Raw genomic sequence first — 19,618 nt, forward strand, 5'->3', positions numbered from 1 at the left:
TTATAAAAATCATATAACTATATTACATATTTTCCACTTATAATTAGTAAACTTATTGACGAGAACATTGCAGTTTGTAAATTTATTAGAAACGAAAAGTTAAGGTATGTGCGAAAAAGGCACGGAACCTATATATTAAATTACAAATTTCAATTGTTTATTAACAAGAACACTCACCTCTTTCAATGGAACTTTAAAGGGAAGAATTTTTGTACCACTGATCACTGTGCCATAGGGTTTATATTCCAACCACCTAAGATAGAAAATAATAATAATGAATAAAGATACAACACACTTAAAGTATGTAAAATATGAACACATACATTTATTTATTCATCTATTTAATATACATTCATTATACGTATAAGTACACATATCACTGAACAACTATAAGCATAAACAGATAATGTTAAATAAAAAGAAATAGCGCCGCGTGAGTACTTATTCGGATTCATTCTTGATAATTTTAGATAACAGAAGTTGAAATTATTTAACACTCAACAATAATGGCATTTGAAAAATTTTATTTAATATATACAATCGGAATAATGTATTTCAATTTATATAATAATATCTATCTACATATATATAATATATATTAATATTAGAAAAAAGTATCGTCTATGAAATTACCTTACAATAAAGAAAAATGTGTTTCTCGACCGATAAGTTAACTACCATACAAACCGCATCGAGTAAATGCATTTAGAAATATTAAAAATGTAGTATTAATTGCGACTACGGAGCAGATAAACCTGAACACATTTGATAATATTTTAATTCACAATTACATTCCTACCGATAATATCGCTTAGAAAAGAAATATTAAAAACAATACAAGGAAAGTCAGAATAACATAACCTCTATGCAATGTGACCTCCGATTTAAATCATTGAATAAATAGTTTTAAATGCCTCATTAAACTCAATGGAATTGTAAAAAATAAAAAATAAATAATACTTGCCTCTCGGGTATAGATTTCATCATATTCTTTGCTTATTTAGATATTATAATGCGGAATTATAAGCATAACACCGAAACGCAATATCACCAACACAGTTTACACGGCACACATACATAGTACCAAGATGCAGTCGATAGTACTCGCGACGCAGAACGAATGAATGATCGATCTATCGATTTCTCGATTTCCGCGCGCGCAATGCCGCTACGTTGAAAAATAAATTTCATACAAAAAGTATTTATAAAGATTATTTCTCTTAACCAAATTAAAAAGAATAAAATACTTACCGTTTGTTTACTATATGCATAAAAATTCTATAGATTAATATTTTTAAATAAATTTTTCAATAAATTTTCAATCAAATTTTCAGTTATATATAATAATGCGTTTAATTTATATGATATTAATGATAAATATTATAATGTGAAATTTAATTACTTTGACTTCATTTTCTAAATATGACTGTGGACAAGCAAAACAGAAAAATATTTTTAGAAAAAAAGATTTTATTAGCTTGTTGGACACTGTACATCACCATCTTTTCTTGCTTTCAGTTGTAATATTTCATCTAATACCTTTTTTTCCAACTCCAGAAGTGCAGGTGGTTTTTTATACTACAAAAAAGAAATGAACATAACAATTATATATAGGTTACAGACTTTTATGCATTTGTAGAAAATTTAAAGGTGCAAAAATGCATAGAATAATATACAGAACTATATAAAATATACAAAATACTCAATATTTAATAAATGAAATCACTACTTAGATTCTGTCCTTCGACTTATATTCACAAAAATATAATATTGCATAAAAATCTGCAGTCCAGTTATGTAAATGTATTAAAAATACAGATACTTCTCGTACCGTAATAATTAGCGTACTGTATTGATGTGTGAAGGATATTCTGTCTTGTACTACTTTTAATCCAGCACGTTCTAAATCTGGAACTATTATCTTTTTAAAATATTTTTTGTTGGTTGTACGAACAGTTATTGTGTTATCATCTTCCGCTGTTACACTATATACATTCTGTGGATATGGCAAATTCCTTATACGCCATTCAAGTGCAGTTTTTGTAATTCTTCTTGTAATAAATGGCTATTATAAAGATATATATAGTAGTGATTATTATTCATTATATTTTGGAAAATTCAAACATATATTTAGATTAAATAGGTTATCATGTATTAGATACATGATATAATCTTATACTGTGCAAAATATACTTTACATACAGCACTTGAACTTTCCTGAATCCCATATGCTTCAATATTATTTTGTCTAGGTTCAGGGTCTCCAATTTCTACTTTCCAACCTATATCTTGTCCAAGTTTACCTTTTTCTTTCCATGCTCTCCGTACTAAAACATTTGTTTCTAAGTGGTATTCTTCTACCATTTCCCTACCATCTTCCATTAAAAAATGGACTTTTCTTTTTCCTATATATAAAAGTATGTAAAAACATTACATTTGATATAATTTTAAGAAGATGTAACATTGCTTTATGTAACCATATGTAATTATATACATCAAATTACATCTGACAACATATGTTAAAATAACATTTAAATAGCTGACAAAAGAAATAAAAATGCCAATAAAATCATATACTAGGCACATTCATATCTGTAATTTTGTAAAGCACATTTATATTTTACATTACATGTAAATGAATTTTACATATAATATATAACAGATTTTACATATAATACATAATTCAATTACAGAGAAACGTTAGAGATTAATCCATGACATTGTCAATAACAAACGTATAATACAAAATTTCAACTGACAGTATTTATTGATTAAACATTTTGAAGGTTAAAACTGTACATTTAAAAATCTTTACATTTAAGCAATCTTTGAATAATTCTTACACAAAAAAGTTCAATACATAACGAAAGCTTTAAGAATATGACATTAGTATATTTTTAAATTATCTTACCATCTTGGATAATTGCAGTTTTCGTAGCATTTTGAATAAGTCTCAACCACTCCTCAGGCGCCATTGGTAAATACTTCATTAGTCTCCTAGCAACTCTCTGCAATTACATATATTTCATATCACGATAGCTATTGATACTTTACTAATATTCAAAATACTACACTTAAAGAATCATTAAACGATTTGATTAGAAAGAAATATGTTTAAATATATAAATAATGTAAAAATCATAACATATAAAATAAATTGTTAATATTTCTCATTAGCCATATTAATTATTTACAGCTGTTTACAAAAGGGAATATATAGGTACATACATTTCACTTGACTTATAATTAGTAAAAGTCCTTGGAACCTTGAGGGGAGAAGTATTTATATTCATCGCTTATTCAGGGAATATATTCTTCACAATACATTTACAATAAATTATACACTATAATTTTTATATGATGTTTAACTTTCTTGTTATATACTATGAAAATTATTCTTTTACTTACGTATTATATGACTATTCTAGTATGCTTTCTAGCATCACATGTAATATATATAAACAATAAATATTATAATTTTTTGCAAATATATTGCAGAGCTTATTTATTCTTATTCATAGAGAAATATATTGCAAAGAGCCAAAGAAATAAAATAGTATTAGGCAAAATTAGGTTTTGCAAAATGATATATCAGACTATCCTGGATATTTTTGGTCTATAACACTGTAACTTCATTTAAAATTTCAACTTTTGTTCATATTAAAAAATCTATGTTACTTTTGCATATAGAAATATATTATGTAATATTTTTATTATAAAAATTATTTTTGTTTATCAGCATTATAATTACATGGGTAACAGCTTTCACAGTTTCATTTTTATTTTTAAATTCTTAATTTTTCATAAATAGCATGAAGATGGACAAGTATCATGCACATATTATATTAAAATGTATACAGTAATTTCCCCAAAGGTTTATTCAGCTTTATTTATACAATATAGAAATTTAATGACATAGGAGATCTTAAAATGACAATGTGATCAGATGGAATTGAGGTGTATAAATCTAGTTCGTTTGTACAATTCACGAACAGAGTAATTGTAAATTATTCTTTTTGCAGCAATTCTTAACAACGTGATCTCCACTCGCTAAATACAGTACGTAAAGGCAGCCTACACCCAATAATATAAATACAATTGTGTATGTAAATGTTAATAAAGACATGACTATTATAAATTGTCGGCGTAAACAGTAGTTCTTTTTCGTTTTTAATCTTATAACATATATCTCAATTATTACTCTGCATATATGTATTTATACATATACATGTATATACATAAATACATATGTTCGATATTTATATATGTATAATATTTATAGAAAATTATTCTAACTATATTAATATATATATACAAAGACAAATGTGAAATACCTAAACTTTATTCGTCCCTTACTTTATAAAAATATGTGTATTTGTTATGTTTTCATTCATGTTTCAAACAATACTATTATTAATATTGTAGCAGTACAATACGTTGCGTTAAAAGTATCCACATAGTCACATTAATTACTAGATATCTCCCCACTTTATATTACAATTTATCGTTAATATTTCATTTGAACGGACTGAAATTTAACATTTTTGGAGCAGTTTACTGTACAGAACACTAAACAGTTCATAGAACAATATATATTATTCGATGCTTTAACACACATTGTTTATTATTTAAATCGTTCCTTCCATTTAATTTCCAATTTAATAAATGCAAGTTTAATTTTGCATTCCTGTTTTTTATCATTGCAAATTACAAATATGTTGTCCAACAAATGTTTATTTCCCTAGCATTGCATATTTGTGCAGATATATTTTATCTCTTCCCCATTGAGTTATGTATAACAAACTCAATGTAACTCCCTTTTTTATTCCTACCAAAATATGCAAATATTTATGAAGTTTGGCAAGTTTATATAATTTTGAAAGTGATTTAATTTAATAGACACGAATTATGTTGAATAATCATATTTCGATGTGATCGTAGATAGTTAACACCTACGTCAGTTATATATCAAATATATATCATATGTATATATATTCATAACTGAAACAACTGCATCGAAACGCGTTAAATCCTCTTCATAAAAATGTAAGTATATGTAATATACTCACTATATGTATATGTAACATACCCACGGTGCGTAAAAAACATACATGTACATATACATGCATTTAGGATTAAAACACACTTGTGTTATAAAAATAACAAAAGAGAATTGTAAGAAAATTATTTTAATTGGATTATTATTATACTGTTCCCTTGAATTTGAATAGAAAAAAAGTGACACTTAAAAAATTTTATAATATGATTCTTTTTTTTTTAAATGAGCTCGTGATTGTAAATCAACTCATAATGATATAGTTGTTTAAAATAATAAATAAAAATTTTACATTAAGAAATATAACGCAGACTTTTATAAATGTTGTCTACTTTTTTTCTATTTATATTGTTTATTGGTTTATTTATGCTATATAACTATATGTACAATCGACATTTCTTACGTTTGATGATTATTCTTCAGTTGTAAAGAAATGTGAGACTCAATGTGAGTTTCTGCAAAACTTTTGAAAAATTTTTTCATTTATTTGAACATGTGTGAAATATATCAGTATTAAGCAATAAGCTTTCTACGCAAACTCGTCATTGTGGTATTTAAAATTGTAAGTAATTTTTATCTCAGCACCGCCTTTACGTTCGTTTTGCAAAAGTGCAGCCGGTATATGAAGAAAATAGAGTTTCTCTTTCCAAACGTTTTAAAACGTGATTTCTTGATAATTTCATTCCTTATGTTCAGGATCAGGTTTTGTTTTTGGTTCCATTGTTGTAGGACGTGGATGGTGAGGATTTGTCTGGTTCCTTGGCACTAACAACACATTTCCATCGGCAGACTGTTGAAGACTGTATTCGTAAGGATGATATTGATTGCCATCAGGGTCGCGCAAGGACTGTAAATTAAATGGTAAAGTTGTTTTTAATTTTAATATACGAATAATATTACATCCAATTATTAACTTATATTATTTACAAGCCGAATTTCCAATTTATTTGCAAAATAAATAACTAATAGAATATACTAACTTGAAATACATGACGGTAAAGTTGACTAAATTTGTCTTTTACACGTTGTCTTTCAATAAGCATGAATTCTCGTTCACGAATAAGCCTCATCTTGCGGTCTCTCATCTCCTTTACTTCGTCAGCAAGACTAATGATTTGATCTAGCTTACGCTTGCGACAGTTTTGGGCGGCAACTTTGTTCTTGCCCCGTCTTCTAATGTCACGTATCAAAGACAATTGTGCTTCGCTGAGATCATATTTACTAAGACGTTCGTTAAATTCGTCCATTGGTAGATTAATAATATCATTCACCGGAATAGGGACATTCAACGCCCTTGCTCTTTTCTCATCTCTAGTTAGGTGTTCCTCGCTATCACTTTTACGTACTAAAAAAGACATTAACGAAGATTACAAATGTAATACTATTGAATTATAAATACATACTATTAATTATTAATACATATTATTAAAGTATATTATAATGTTATTAATATTATTAATATTTTTAATAATATTTTTTAATTATTGAAGTTAATAATATAGTATTATTACATTATAATATTATTAAAGTATGCAACAATCATGTTGTCAGTTTGATCTATACAGTTCACCTTTTTTGTCACGAGAAACTGGACGTTGAAGAGATCCGGAACTTTCTGCAGGTAAATGGTACGTGTGATTATGATGAACGTGTTCTATAGCTGAACGTCCTGATGATATAAAAAAGAAGCAAGTATTATTATGCTTAATACCTGACACATCTCGCTTACTTAAATAATACATAATACATTTTATTTAAAATATTTTATCGTCTTAGAGTTCTGTAAGGTAAAGCTAAGAAATATCTGTTTGATATAAATATTCAGAAGCTAAGAGGTCAGTTTTACCTGATTGATGACGACTGAAATCTACACTACAACTATATTTTATTTCAGGTTGAGGCCCGGCTGCACCCTCGATCGGGCCAGAATAGGCATTTCCTGGTGCCCCAGCACCGACTGTGTGCGATTCATATTCATATTTCATTGGAGTGGTAGGATGTGCTGTAGCTCCGAGAGGCGAACCTGCCATGTATGAAAAATAGATGTAAAATCCATTAAATCTTAATTACATACGATGCCACATTGTATCGATTGTTTATATATATATATATATATATATAAACTAACCAGTTCCTTGTTCCTGGAAGTATCGTTTTGCAAACATCTGATGTTTTTTTTGAGCAACTGGAGGCATTGTACGCTCTGTTTGACATCTTGGAGAACCAGCATTCCTTCCAGAAACGGAATAGCTGCAGTCGTATGACATGCGGTATTTGCTAATAACAAAATGACTAATATAATTACATAAACATTATTAATATTATGATTTATAATTTACGTCATTTACTTTCATTTATCGACAAAATTATATAGTCTTAGAAAAACTGTAACTTGCGACAGTCGTATCTTACATGACTAATTATTAATTATTGTAATTTGTAAAATTATATTGCAAAACATTATTTGTTTCATTACCATCTTGGTTTTATTATGTAAGAGCATTTAATAAAAATTTCAGTGATAACGTTAATTCGAACAGGAAGCGAGATTGCAATACAAAATATAGGAATTACTTATCAATTTGTCCGATTGGTAAATAACATTCTATTGAAATTGTTTCGTTATTTCAATATAATTTAATCACCTAGCATAATCCATAGTATAATGAGAATCAGCTTGTGTATGGCTAGAATTAGATCCAGTTTCCATCCACTCGCCATCCGAAAGGGATGGTACACGTTCGCTGCCCATGCTGCTGACAGCACTATCACTGGATGCATCCATCCTTTCGTCTGTTACACCCGGAAGTGTCGTAACTCCTGTTGCCGAAGAGGTTGTACCACCAGCTGTCTGAACTCCTGACAAGGCTGCTGCTCCCGTTGGACCAGAAGCGTTGTTGTTACCATTATCTAGCATGCGCATGGTATACATGCCTGTAACATTTTATTTTAATAATAATATGTTATCATTATATATTATATTAATGTAATTTAAGTTATAATATAAATCATATAACTATAATTAAATTTATCTAATAAAGGATTTTTTGTAGAACCAAAGAGAGAGAGAGAGAGAGAGAGAGAGAGAGAGAGAATTAAGGCAAAAATATAAATACGGACAAATATGAAAATAAAGACTACTTTGTGAAATGATATATGTATATGATAATACGAAAAGGCGATTTTATGAAATGATCTTGCATTTCCTTATTTACTTGACTTACAATTTTGCTTAGCAATGAAGTCTATAGATACGTCAATAATTGTGAAAAAGTGTACTATATACGTACATTGCATTCGAAATTTTAGCACAAATAAAAGAGTTAATTCTTTTAATTAAAGCGGTTTTATATTACGACATTTTCAGTAAACGGATAATTTTAAGCGTCATCCACAACAATTAAATTATATTTAAGAATTATTAATTCTGTCTTAAAATATCCACTGAAATATGTATTGTATTAAGCGAGCACTATTAAAATACATGAAATGATAGAGTATTAAATTTGTAATAGTACATTTTTATAAGTTACTCATTGTGTGTAATTATTTTTGTAGAAATAATATTTATTTTTACTAAAGTTGTCAAGTTATGGTGCAAGTGAATCAGTCGTGTGTAATAAGAAACATTCGCATGATTTTATTAAATAATTACTTGACAAACAGTGCATGTATATATTTCATTTAACGAACAGTGTGAAAATACACATGCCGTAAGAAGAGGAAGGCTCAAGCTCAAGGTCTATTGGTCGCGTGGATTACTTCTTGATCAACCATGCCTATTAATATGCGCTATATCTTTAAGATAAAATCAAGAAATCGTAAAAGAATTATACGATAAACGAAAGAAATATGTATAAGAATATGTTTATTTCACGTGTTATCGACTCTACTTACCCTAGTTTAATTTAGAATGAACTTATCGAAACATATTCTACATATTTATTGAACGAATAAAGGATATTACCAATACCAGATATATGTATGAATCAATAATTTAAACATAAGATAACTAGTAAATTTTATCAAATATACATACGTATATAGATATACAAAATAAACACAACTTGACAAGTTTATCGGAGAATAACATATTGCGAAAAAGATAAAAATTTAAAAAAGAAGTCAATATCGGCTGTAGAATCCATGCCGGATATATGACAAGAAATTAACTCAGGAACGTTGCATTCAAAGAGATTAAGATGCGCTGGTACAGTGATACCGCGTTTCTTAGAAACATTCAGCACATTCAGCTGCAACAGAATCGTACGTGACTAAGATCAAGTTTCATTCGTTCTTATCAACTAATTTTGCGAAAAGAAATACAATGCTTTATTACCATTTCTTTTTTTTTTACTCCTCACTATACTAACGACTATATACGTATCTCAGATAAGAGCTATGATATATTTTTAAACTGTTGATTTTTTCAATACATTGTACTTATTGATGCAAGTTTCTCAAGTAAGTTTGTTTGCCTCAAGAAGAAATATGTAAATTATACTGCGAGGGATAATAATGGTTTCACATTACCAACGAATAGGTGAAATGTCTGTGCGATTTAACATTCTATTAGTTGTATGTTAGCTGCATAATATCTATATATATATATTATTATTATACATTTTATTTATATAATTATATTATATATATTATTATATATTTAACTACTATACGTGCTATATACGTACATTGCATTTGAAACTTTAGCACAAAAAAGAGAATTAATGCTTTCAATTAAAGCGATTTTATAAAACGCATTTAATTAAATTTCAATTAAAGCATTTTCAGTAAACGGATAACTTTGAGCACAACAATTAAATTATATTTAAAAGTTATTAAGTCTGTCTAAAAATATCCATTAAATATGTGCTGTATTAAGCGAGCACTATTAACATACATGAAACGATACATATATGTAGTATGACTTAATGGTTCAAACTAGGTTTGTTATACTCATTCGAATTTTGTTATTTATCATTTTTCATTTAATGCGCTGAAGTATATTCAATAACAGACTATCCGTTATATATAGCGATGTAAGCATGAAAAAATATGAGGTGCAAGAAGAAAAAATATAGTAAGAATGCACAGAGTAAATCGTTAAATTGTTGTGACTCAGCACTTTCGATCTCAGCGATAAGCTATCAGACTAACGAATTCACTTTTCAATGGAACCTATAAATGAGAAACGTATCATGATATAACATCATTCTTATTCAAGAAGCACGTAATTTCAGTCTTTAAGTATCGCTTAAGTGCTTAAGTCGAACGCTATTTGAGTTCGATAGATTCAATGCTGGTCACAGAGTTAATCCAGAGTACATGTAGGTCGATGGCATATCAAACACGTGATATACTCTGCACATTGTGAACTATGTATATACCTAACTATATATACGAATTCCAAAGCTCGCGCATATTACGTTTCTCTCTTCCTTCTTACGACAAAATCAAGCAGTCTCGAACATTATTTATAACTTCTTACATTTTCCATCGTAAATCGGCTTAAATAAACATACTATAATCGGGACGCCAAAAATGTAAACAATAGGAATTTGCATAGTTCAACTTTAACGAGACAGGGTCTACAACGAAGTAAGACCCTAGCGCGTGAAATATGAAAATACGATATTATTTTGCCGATCACCGATAAGTCGAGCATGAGTCGACGTCAAATGCATACATTTAAATATTACTCATTCTCGGGAAAAAATTACCTACGTGGTATATATACGATAACTCCCATAGTCGCCATTTAAGCTCTAGAAGAGCTTAATCCAAAAATCAATGTTTTCGATCGATACGCTTTAACATCAGCAGAATATCCTCACTATATATCCTTCTCTTCGATTGATCGGTCGTTTCGCTTTAGACGTATCTACGTATAAACCGGTACTATATCTCGAGAATTTTCAAGGTACAGTAAACGGTACAATACGTGTAGGAGTACATGTTCGAGAACGTCGCCGGCGTAAATGTGTTTTCTCGTAGTAACCAGCTCTTTAGCACCTTTACTTTACCAGATGTTCCTTTCTCTCTTTCACAACAATCTTCCGCGGCATATTGAATCTACCTCCTGCTGGTGCATATTAATCGCGCCGAGATAAACACAAATATATCTACACCGTGTCCCCCTTTCTTTACACGCAATTCAACAATGGCTCGGTGCTAAGGACAAAGATACAGTTATCAACTCAAGTTTAGATTCTTGCGATTAAGAATCCGTTTGTTCGTCGATACGATTCACTATGTTTCAATCGATAATCACTTCTGTCGTTCAATAATATCGAATTCGATATTGTTCACTATATCGACACATTTTAATGAATTAAAATAAAAGTGAACACTTAATGAATCACAAACTGTCACACAACCGCATGATTATGCAAAATTTGATACGAGTCATTAAAAAAAACTTTATTATAGATTCACGGAATCATAGTTCATCGTTAATGAGATGCACACAGACGGGAATCTATCATGGCCAATGATTTCTCCTCGGAGAACACATTATGCCCGTCTAGACTCGTACGATTACCGCGACATCACGAGATATGTTAGATAGGCATTCGATCGCGAACGCAGCGTAAACATAACTACAGTATTTTAGTTGGTGGCGCGTAGCCGAGAGGCTGACCCGGCGCGGGGCGTCACCACTCGCTTCAAGAGGCTGGTGACTAGCGTCACTTTTCACTTCGGCATTGGACGGACACCGACGACGGTGGGAGCGACGTCGTACGGCTACGTCGCGTGTCCACCGATTCGTCATATAGTCAACTTTGCGTACCCTTGGACAATTCGTTCATCGATCAGTAACTTAGCGTATGTTCATGTTAATCTGTTAAGTCATCTAGCTACACGTTTTAAAAATACTATGTCAAGGAACGATAGCAATTGTCATGTATATAACACTATTGTAATCTATTTACTTATCATAGAAACAAAGCGATAGTTTTACTACATTTTCACGTTACTATCACCGAAGTATTTCGTTATTTACCTTAGAAACTTTTTATGCGTTTATTATAATATATGAAACATTTTGAAGTTTCACTGGTACTGTCAGGATTGTATCGGTTTAAGGAACCGGTCTGAAAATGTATACGGATGTTACAAGACATTTACTGTAAGTAAAAAATTACTATACGATACGAACAACAATCTTAACTATATAATAACAAGCGATAAAAATGGTCTTGCTGAGACCATCGAGGCTTATTAATATAATAAATAATTTGACTGTTTAGATACTTTGCTCGTCTCTGTGAAACATATACTTTCGCTAACTATACTGTAGCTTTTGTGTATATTTTCAGATTTGTTTCAAATTTTACCAATACGACTACTATGACAGTCGAGTTTCATTCAGTACTGATAAAATTTCAAAATGTTCCGTATAACACACGTATCCATATAATATATTTATATCATACATGGCAAGATATATTTGTAAGGAGAAACAGTTACAATTCCTCTCGTGCGTATCAGTAGCATAGTATCAAGAGTCTACGAAAGAACAATTTAATTACAAATATCTCATTTTTCTCTTTTTCGTGTTCCATTGCTATCAAGGAAATAGTAGAGAACTGACCTTGCTAAAAACAAGTTCATTTTAGCGCGGTCGCAAACATATTTTATCGTTTATACCGCTTCGCTATGATTGGACTTTAGAGTCCTTTCTGATAAACCCTTGTATTCTAAAAAAGTGGGAAACTTCCTTGTGATACGTTACGTGCCACGCTCTGTCGAATAAAACGAATGGAATCGTTTCTAGGTATGGCATACAAATTTAATTGATAAATCAAGTTTTTATTGATATTAACGTTGTATTTTTACTATACGAAGTGAGATAACAAGTAACCGAGAAAGACAGAAATTGATTGGGAATATCATACGATATGTTGCTGTAGGATATAATCTCGAGTGCAATCAAAGCTGATAAATAAATAACAACGTTTTAAGATGAAAATTTATGATGCGTCCTATATGTTATGAAATTTAACAAAACGCTAATTTCAGTAGAACGATGAACACAATTAGAAGAAATAAAAAAGTTGTTTATCATACGTATCGACTTTTCATGTTACTACGTTACTTCTAATTTTATCAATGACATAATAGGCTGTCTTGAAAGCGGTTGTATCTTCTTATGCGATATAAAATTTTCCAGACTAAAAGTCACGTTTCTTTTTATTCGTAAAAATCACATTCTTTCACTTCTCTCGTTATAATTAAATGCGCGCGAGAAAACATAGTATTACTGATAACGTCTTCGAGATATTAACAGCAACATAAAAGAAACGCGAAAAATTGAAGTTGCAGTAAATATTGCTGCTTAATTGACGTACGCGCAAATGCAATTCCAGTATCTATATAATGGCGCGATTTTACGACATACAGTTACTCATTAATTTTGATAAATAAACGGAACGAATTGTATTCCGAGTATAGCGATTTGCATATTAAAATTGAAAATTGAAGAAAGAAGAAACGTGTTAGTAAGTAACACCAGTAATAACATTAACAAAGAAAGAACTTGAATAAAACTTTTAATTTGGGACGATCTTACTTATGTAATTCATTTCAATTAATATTTATTTTATATATTAAACAGCAAATTGAGCTATTTGCGACATTAGAATCCAACGACGTCAGTAACAAAATTAAACAAATTTAGAGAAAGAATTTGTATTTAACATTTAATGTGACACCATCGATTTATACGATTTATTACAATAAAATTTTCCGCAATTCCATGGAAATGATCATCAATCAGCGCAATTAACGTGCGTCTTGCCCACATATAGTGCAAATGTTCGTCTATCGTAATCACGCGATATAACAGTGTAAGGAAACGTAACTACATAAGTATGCAGCCGACAGTCATTCGTACTTTCACCGCTGTTCGTGGGTGTAGTTTTGCAAACTTATCTGCCGCGTGTACGTAATTATCCCTTTTGTTTTGCATATCCTGCTGTTTTACACGGACGTTAAAAACACAGAAAGCGTTCTTTTTTTATGCCAGGTGTTATTACGCTGGAAAGAAAGAATAGGCTCGTCGAATCTAATTAAAACGGGACACATTTACGCTTCCTACAGCCCAACTATACGACATTAAAACAGCACATGCGACAATTTTACGTTTTATCGTTTACATCTAACTGCTGTAACATTCATTCGTAGCCATCTGCGTCATCTTAAAATTGTCAAGGATAAATGACGATCACCAAATTGCTGTCTCATGAAGTAAGGCTGCAAAATATTTTTATAACGGAATAATATAATAATAAAGAGCGCTCGTAATAATTTACGTTGCCAGGCTCCAGGCATGACACGACAATTTTTTTTTCAAGTAAATATATATATATGTGTGTCTGTGTGCATTCCCCTTAATATCTAAATAGTCTATCAAGATATCAAGTATCTTATCGTACGAACGATAACGTTTCAGGGGAATCGTTCAGAAATCGTTTTTTAAGAAAGTTCATTACCTACGAGAAACATTCTTCCTTCGCTGTTACGAGATGCACTTTGCACAGACCTGTACTCTCAAAATTCATCTGTAGCGAACTAAATAGAGGAGAAGCCTTTCGAATAACCGAGGTCGCGTGACTAAGCATCTCAAATATGGATGCGATATCTGTTCGCAAACCTCGCCAAGTGATAATAAAGCACATGCGGTCGCGCACGTAACTATTAATAGCGGTAGTTTCCGACTTGATTTTGGGTGACGCTACAATGTTTTTGTTTTTAATGCTATGTTTACGTCAAACGAAACTTATTACACGGTTTTCCTGAGATTTCGTTACAATTATCGATATTTCAATCCGTAGGCGATACAATTTTTTCGAAGATAAACGCATGAAATACGAGTACACAGAAGACGATGAGTACGCGCGATGACTGAATGGAAAATAATTTGAAACGATAGTTTAATGTACGGAGAGGGAACGGCGCACGTTTGGCAAAAGTTGCAAAACACTTCATCGGCGTTCAAGTGTTAATTAATCACGATACAAGCGCAAATTTATGCGTGCAAATAGAAGCGTGACTGTAAGACAGAGAAGAAAAAGACGACACACCTGTGTAATACACGTGACACGTGACAAGCTCGAAAAGCAAATAGCCAACGCTTGTTATCGTAAATATCGAGCTAAATTCAATAGCCGTATGCTAGTTAGCCGAGTATGTCATGTGGAATGTGTAAAGAAAACAATATTACGAAATTAGAACGACAGCGCTTCACAACGTTTTATAGCGGTTTGTCCTCCAGCCGATAACCATTCGCGATATCAACATAATAATGTCGAATCGACGACCTACCATTGACGACGATATTTGTAATTTAAAATAAAAAGCAGGAAGAGAGAGAGAGAGAGAGAGAGATAGGCTTGAAGAAATGACCAGAACGTTATCACATATAACTGCACAATAAATCGTACGATGTAGCATGAACAGATACACTCTCGAAGGATCATTTAAATCAAGCTGTATCTTCTCGTTAAGAATCACTGAAATTGTTCATTACGCGGGAGTTATTAATTTTATAGTAATTACGATTATTTCAAATAATAAATGATTTTTTAACAAGCACGTATGATGAATCATGAAAGTATTTGATGAATGCGTTATCGCAGAAAAATTTGTATGGCCATATTACATAAAAAAAAACTTTTTGAAACGTTATTAATGCTGCAATAACACATGGCTATTACGCTTATGTTGGTAAGGTTGACCTAAGGCGGAAATTAGAAGTTAGTTTTAATAAAACAAAATAGAGTTGGTTTTAATAAAACAAAATACTACATAATTTCACTACAAAATTAGTGCGTTTAATGCAAGACGATTAAGAGCTGTGTTATTTGTACTTTATATGATATTGTACTTTGAATAAAAACGACTCTTTCATAAAGTATACAATGGTATTTTTGCAACGATTGTAATTAGTGGAAAAGGTGTTTTCACTAAATACAAGGAAGCTTATTAATGTAAAATGGATAACTTATTGATCAAATACTTTGATGGCTCCTGTGAAATATGTTTGCAATAACTATCTTCTAATTTCCATGTACACTTTCTAATTTTTTTTTCAAACTTCACCGATATAAACACGATACCTGGCATTTCATTGCGACGCTAATGAAATTTCAAAATATCCCGCGAAATACATACTGAAACGAACTTCTATGGGTATATTAAGCGTTCAAATTTGCGAAATACAAAATACAAAGATTTCATATAATAATGAATATTTATAACGAAAGGAACACTTCTAAAAAAAGAGACAAAGATATTAAGCTTTCTAAACATATAACAGAAATCGTAGTGTAAAAACGTACATATTTTTGATTGGGAAAAAATGTTTTGCACGTAGACGATTTCATAGTAATTTTTCCTTGATAGAATTTAAAGACGTTTAACTCAATGTTTAAAAACACTTGTAATATCAGTAATACGATATAATTACTAGAAATGTGTTCCTCTGTCCATGTGTCGTCGATCCAATTGCAGATTGAATAAACGATATGTATGAAGTTGCAGTTTGGTTATCAACTGGAACGCGTAAAATCATGATTAAAGATAAGATTTTAGTCAGCGATGATACAGTAAATACCAATTAATACTGTCAGTATCGTCATAAAACTCTTAATCGTATTTCCATTCTAAAATTGTATTAGTGATTCTAAATAAATTATTCAAACAACTATGATTCAAATACTCTATTAATATATATATATATAATTGGTACGAGGATTCTTTGTAGTCGTAAATGAATACCATACCAGTACGTATCATAGCAAACTAATAAAAGAAGGATAAGGAAAAAACGAAAGGGAGAAGAAAAGGAAATTTGCAAAGTAAATGTTAGTATCTCGAACGTTGTTATATTATATAATAGAATAACCTAACTACAGTGCAATTTTTTATTGAAACATAAAAAGAGATCATGTAAGTAAGACGTGAGATATCTACATAGCAAGTAGAGTACTTTGTTCTTTTGATGAAGTTAACTAATGAGAAAATTAAATTTCGTGGAACTACAATAATTGTGCAAATGAATTCAATATAGTATTAAATTTTTTTTTAAATTTATACTTTACAATTTGTCCAGCTGGACACTCGGCAAATTTTTCTAGCTTATAGTATTAAATGAACATTAAAATCGAACATCCGGTATTTTTAACAATTGTATTTTTCATTAATATCTATCTTAATACTGGATCATTAACTAGGCAATACTTAACTTTGCAATATAAGAATACATGCGTGTATATATATATATATATATATATACGTATTTATGCTATTCAAGTTCTCGTGATGTAAATCCATGATTAGAATCATGTTTGCTTTTGTTCACAATTGTCTAGTCCACATATGTTATCTAATGAAGATTATAAACATTAAATTTCATTACCGTTGTGCGATATCTTATTCATGAAATTAACGATAAAATAAGACAAAATCAAGATATTTCTAATGAGAGAAAGATTAAAGCGTTCAAGAAAAATATGGTTTCTGATTGTCTTACACACAAAAGCACAAAGTATAAAATTATTTTCGCCACATGATTTTTAAGGATTTTTCCCTATTTATTGAAATTCACAATGAAGATAATAAAAAAATTAACAACGTTCAATTTTTATATAAAATTCATTTGCTTTGAAGTCAGTTATCTGTTATATAAAAGCCATTTGCATTATAGTTAGTTGAAATCGTCAAACATAGTCAAGCGTAGTAGTATTAAAAAATGTTAACGAAGAATTTATTCTCTATTAAGTGATTGGAAAAATTAGGTTTCTTCTTCGTGATTAAATAATGTTTATAATTCCATTCAAAATAATTCTTTTCGTTATTTATAAATGACCTATAAATTTCCCGAAAAAAATTACCCTAAATTATAATTCTACTTTGCAAAGGATCACTAACGCATAAACATACTAATTTTTATCATTCATTCATATTGACTGAGTATATAAAAATATCTCTACGTCGTTTCTATTAAATGCAATAATAAATTTAGTAGAAGAATATTTAACTATATATCTGTTGCAGACTGAGATGAATTATTACAAACAAGTTAATTTTACATTTGTAATACTCGATATATACTTCTTGATACATATAATTTCTAACTTAGCATAAATTTGACAACCGCTGCATAAATGAGTTGTTCTGAGTAAACAAAGATCTCTGAGAATTGGGACTGGAATGATGTCACGCGAGACATTATAGTTTCATATTCTACAATTAAGATCTTCTTTACCAATTCATGACAAACGTCTTTCAACAAAGATCTTGACGTCTCAAACATTTTTTAACAGTTCTTGACACACTTTTGGTCAAATTCCATATATGCTATATTATTTTACCAAGTTTCAATCTTCTTTTCTTATAATTACTCGAAATATGTATCCACGTAGAAGTTCCAAAAAAGAAAATAATTCCAAAAAATTAATGTTCTATTGAGATCGAGAGATGATTATTTCAACTATAATTATAATTAAGTTACTATTAATATTATTACTATTAATATCTACTATTAATATCTACAATATTAATAGCTACTATTAATATCTACAATTGTTAATGTGTGGTATATTTAAGCACAAATTAGAAGCTATTTCGATGTTACAAATCGATCGATATACGTTCATAAGACCAATATTGTACTAATGCGGCTATGAAACTGAACAATTCTCCTGAATTGTAATCTCCCGTAAGTTGTAGCAAGAGCAACAACGACAAACAGATTGTACACACCACGGACCTTCTATTGTAAGATTTATTATATCAATAAATAAATAAAATATATATTTATATAAATAAATAAAATTTATGGGAGCAAATTATAAATTAGCAGGTAAATTCTTTTCGCTGTCGAAAAACACAGTTTCACAAAAATTAAAGAATGCGAATTATGAGCACGTAATACTATATAGTTATTTATTTATAATGTTAAATTGCTGCGCATTACTGAGATTTTATTCTATCTTGAGCAACTGGTTGTTACTATAGACAAAAATAAATTTTACTGAATCATGTAACGGAACCGTGACTTTATTTGATATTCAATTCGCGTGATTACAAATTTAACATTTGCATAAGTGCGCGTCATTTATAGATATTAATATTCTAGAGCACTTTAATCAGATAATTATTCAAAGATAGATGTAATGTATAATATGACGTTTCTGGAGTAATCAGAAAATTATTATACAGAAAGAAAATGTTTACAATTTGCTAGGCTTGATTCGTATCTATATTTTTTTTTCTTTTTTTGGAATCATAATTCCTGTTGAAAGAACATTTTTTTCATTATTAATAATAGAGATACATTTCTTTCGATGTTTACAAAGAAATTCCTAAACAATAAAATCTAAGACCAGCTTTAGCAGCATTATCAGATACGCTTATCATTTAGATTATTACTATATCAAGAAAATACAATTGCTTATATTTATATTCATATCTTCATTGTTTAAATGCTCCAAACAAGCTATATTTAATAAAACAATTCGAGTAATCCAATAACCCAATAAACCGAAACTCGTCCTA

At 29.9% G+C, this 19,618-nt stretch overlaps 3 protein-coding genes across 9 annotated transcripts in view; all 3 read right to left on the reverse strand.

Annotated features, from left to right (window-relative positions):
* LOC117208964 (RNA/RNP complex-1-interacting phosphatase) overlaps positions 1–1,232 on the reverse strand; it is a 43,235-nt gene extending 42,003 nt beyond the window's left edge. The window contains exons 1-2 of the mRNA XM_033450516.1: positions 965–1,232; positions 178–253 (exon numbers count right to left, since the gene is read on the reverse strand). Of these exons, the coding sequence (XP_033306407.1) occupies positions 178–253; positions 965–987 (99 nt within the window). The 5' untranslated portion in view covers positions 988–1,232. The remainder of the gene's footprint in view (positions 1–177; positions 254–964) is intronic.
* Positions 1,233–1,450: 218 nt separating this feature from the next.
* On the reverse strand, positions 1,451–3,052 carry LOC117209112 (protein DPCD). Its single transcript, XM_033450763.1, has 4 exons — positions 2,912–3,052; positions 2,203–2,405; positions 1,832–2,065; positions 1,451–1,578 (listed from the first exon to the last, which is right to left on the reverse strand). Exons 1-4 carry the CDS (start codon positions 2,988–2,990, stop codon positions 1,474–1,476), a joined length of 621 nt encoding a protein of 206 aa, XP_033306654.1. The 5' UTR covers positions 2,991–3,052; the 3' UTR covers positions 1,451–1,473.
* Positions 3,053–3,853: 801 nt separating this feature from the next.
* The window catches only part of LOC117209109 (segmentation protein cap'n'collar), a 111,918-nt gene continuing 96,153 nt past the window's right edge, over positions 3,854–19,618 (reverse strand). For 6 of the 7 annotated variants that reach the window (XM_033450755.1, XM_033450754.1, XM_033450756.1 and 3 more), the window contains 6 exons: positions 7,702–7,990; positions 7,185–7,333; positions 6,903–7,079; positions 6,627–6,725; positions 6,037–6,401; positions 3,854–5,903 (listed from right to left, as the gene is read on the reverse strand). In XM_033450755.1, coding sequence (XP_033306646.1) covers positions 5,736–5,903; positions 6,037–6,401; positions 6,627–6,725; positions 6,903–7,079; positions 7,185–7,333; positions 7,702–7,990 — 1,247 coding nt within the window. In that variant the 3' untranslated portion in view covers positions 3,854–5,735. Of the gene's footprint in view, positions 5,904–6,036; positions 6,404–6,626; positions 6,726–6,902; positions 7,080–7,184; positions 7,334–7,701; positions 7,991–19,618 lie in introns of those variants that run through there. The other variant, XM_033450760.1, reaches the window with a different exon arrangement.

This window comes from Bombus bifarius, unplaced genomic scaffold, assembly GCF_011952205.1.
Source record: "Bombus bifarius isolate JDL3187 unplaced genomic scaffold, Bbif_JDL3187 scf7180000008165, whole genome shotgun sequence".
In the NCBI taxonomy this organism is placed as follows: Eukaryota; Metazoa; Arthropoda; class Insecta; order Hymenoptera; family Apidae; genus Bombus; species Bombus bifarius.

Bases quoted from the DNA above. Each gene is read 5' to 3' on its own strand.
- LOC117209112 (XM_033450763.1), bottom strand. From the start codon at position 2,990: ATGAAGTATTTACCAATGGCGCCTGAGGAGTGGTTGAGACTTATTCAA. The intron at 2,406-2,911 runs GTAAGATAATTT...TTTTATATATAG, and splicing joins AACTGCAATTATCCAAGATG to GAAAAAGAAAAGTCCATTTT. The intron at 1,579-1,831 runs GTACGAGAAGTA...TCTTTTTTGTAG, and splicing joins ACAGTACGCTAATTATTACG to TATAAAAAACCACCTGCACT.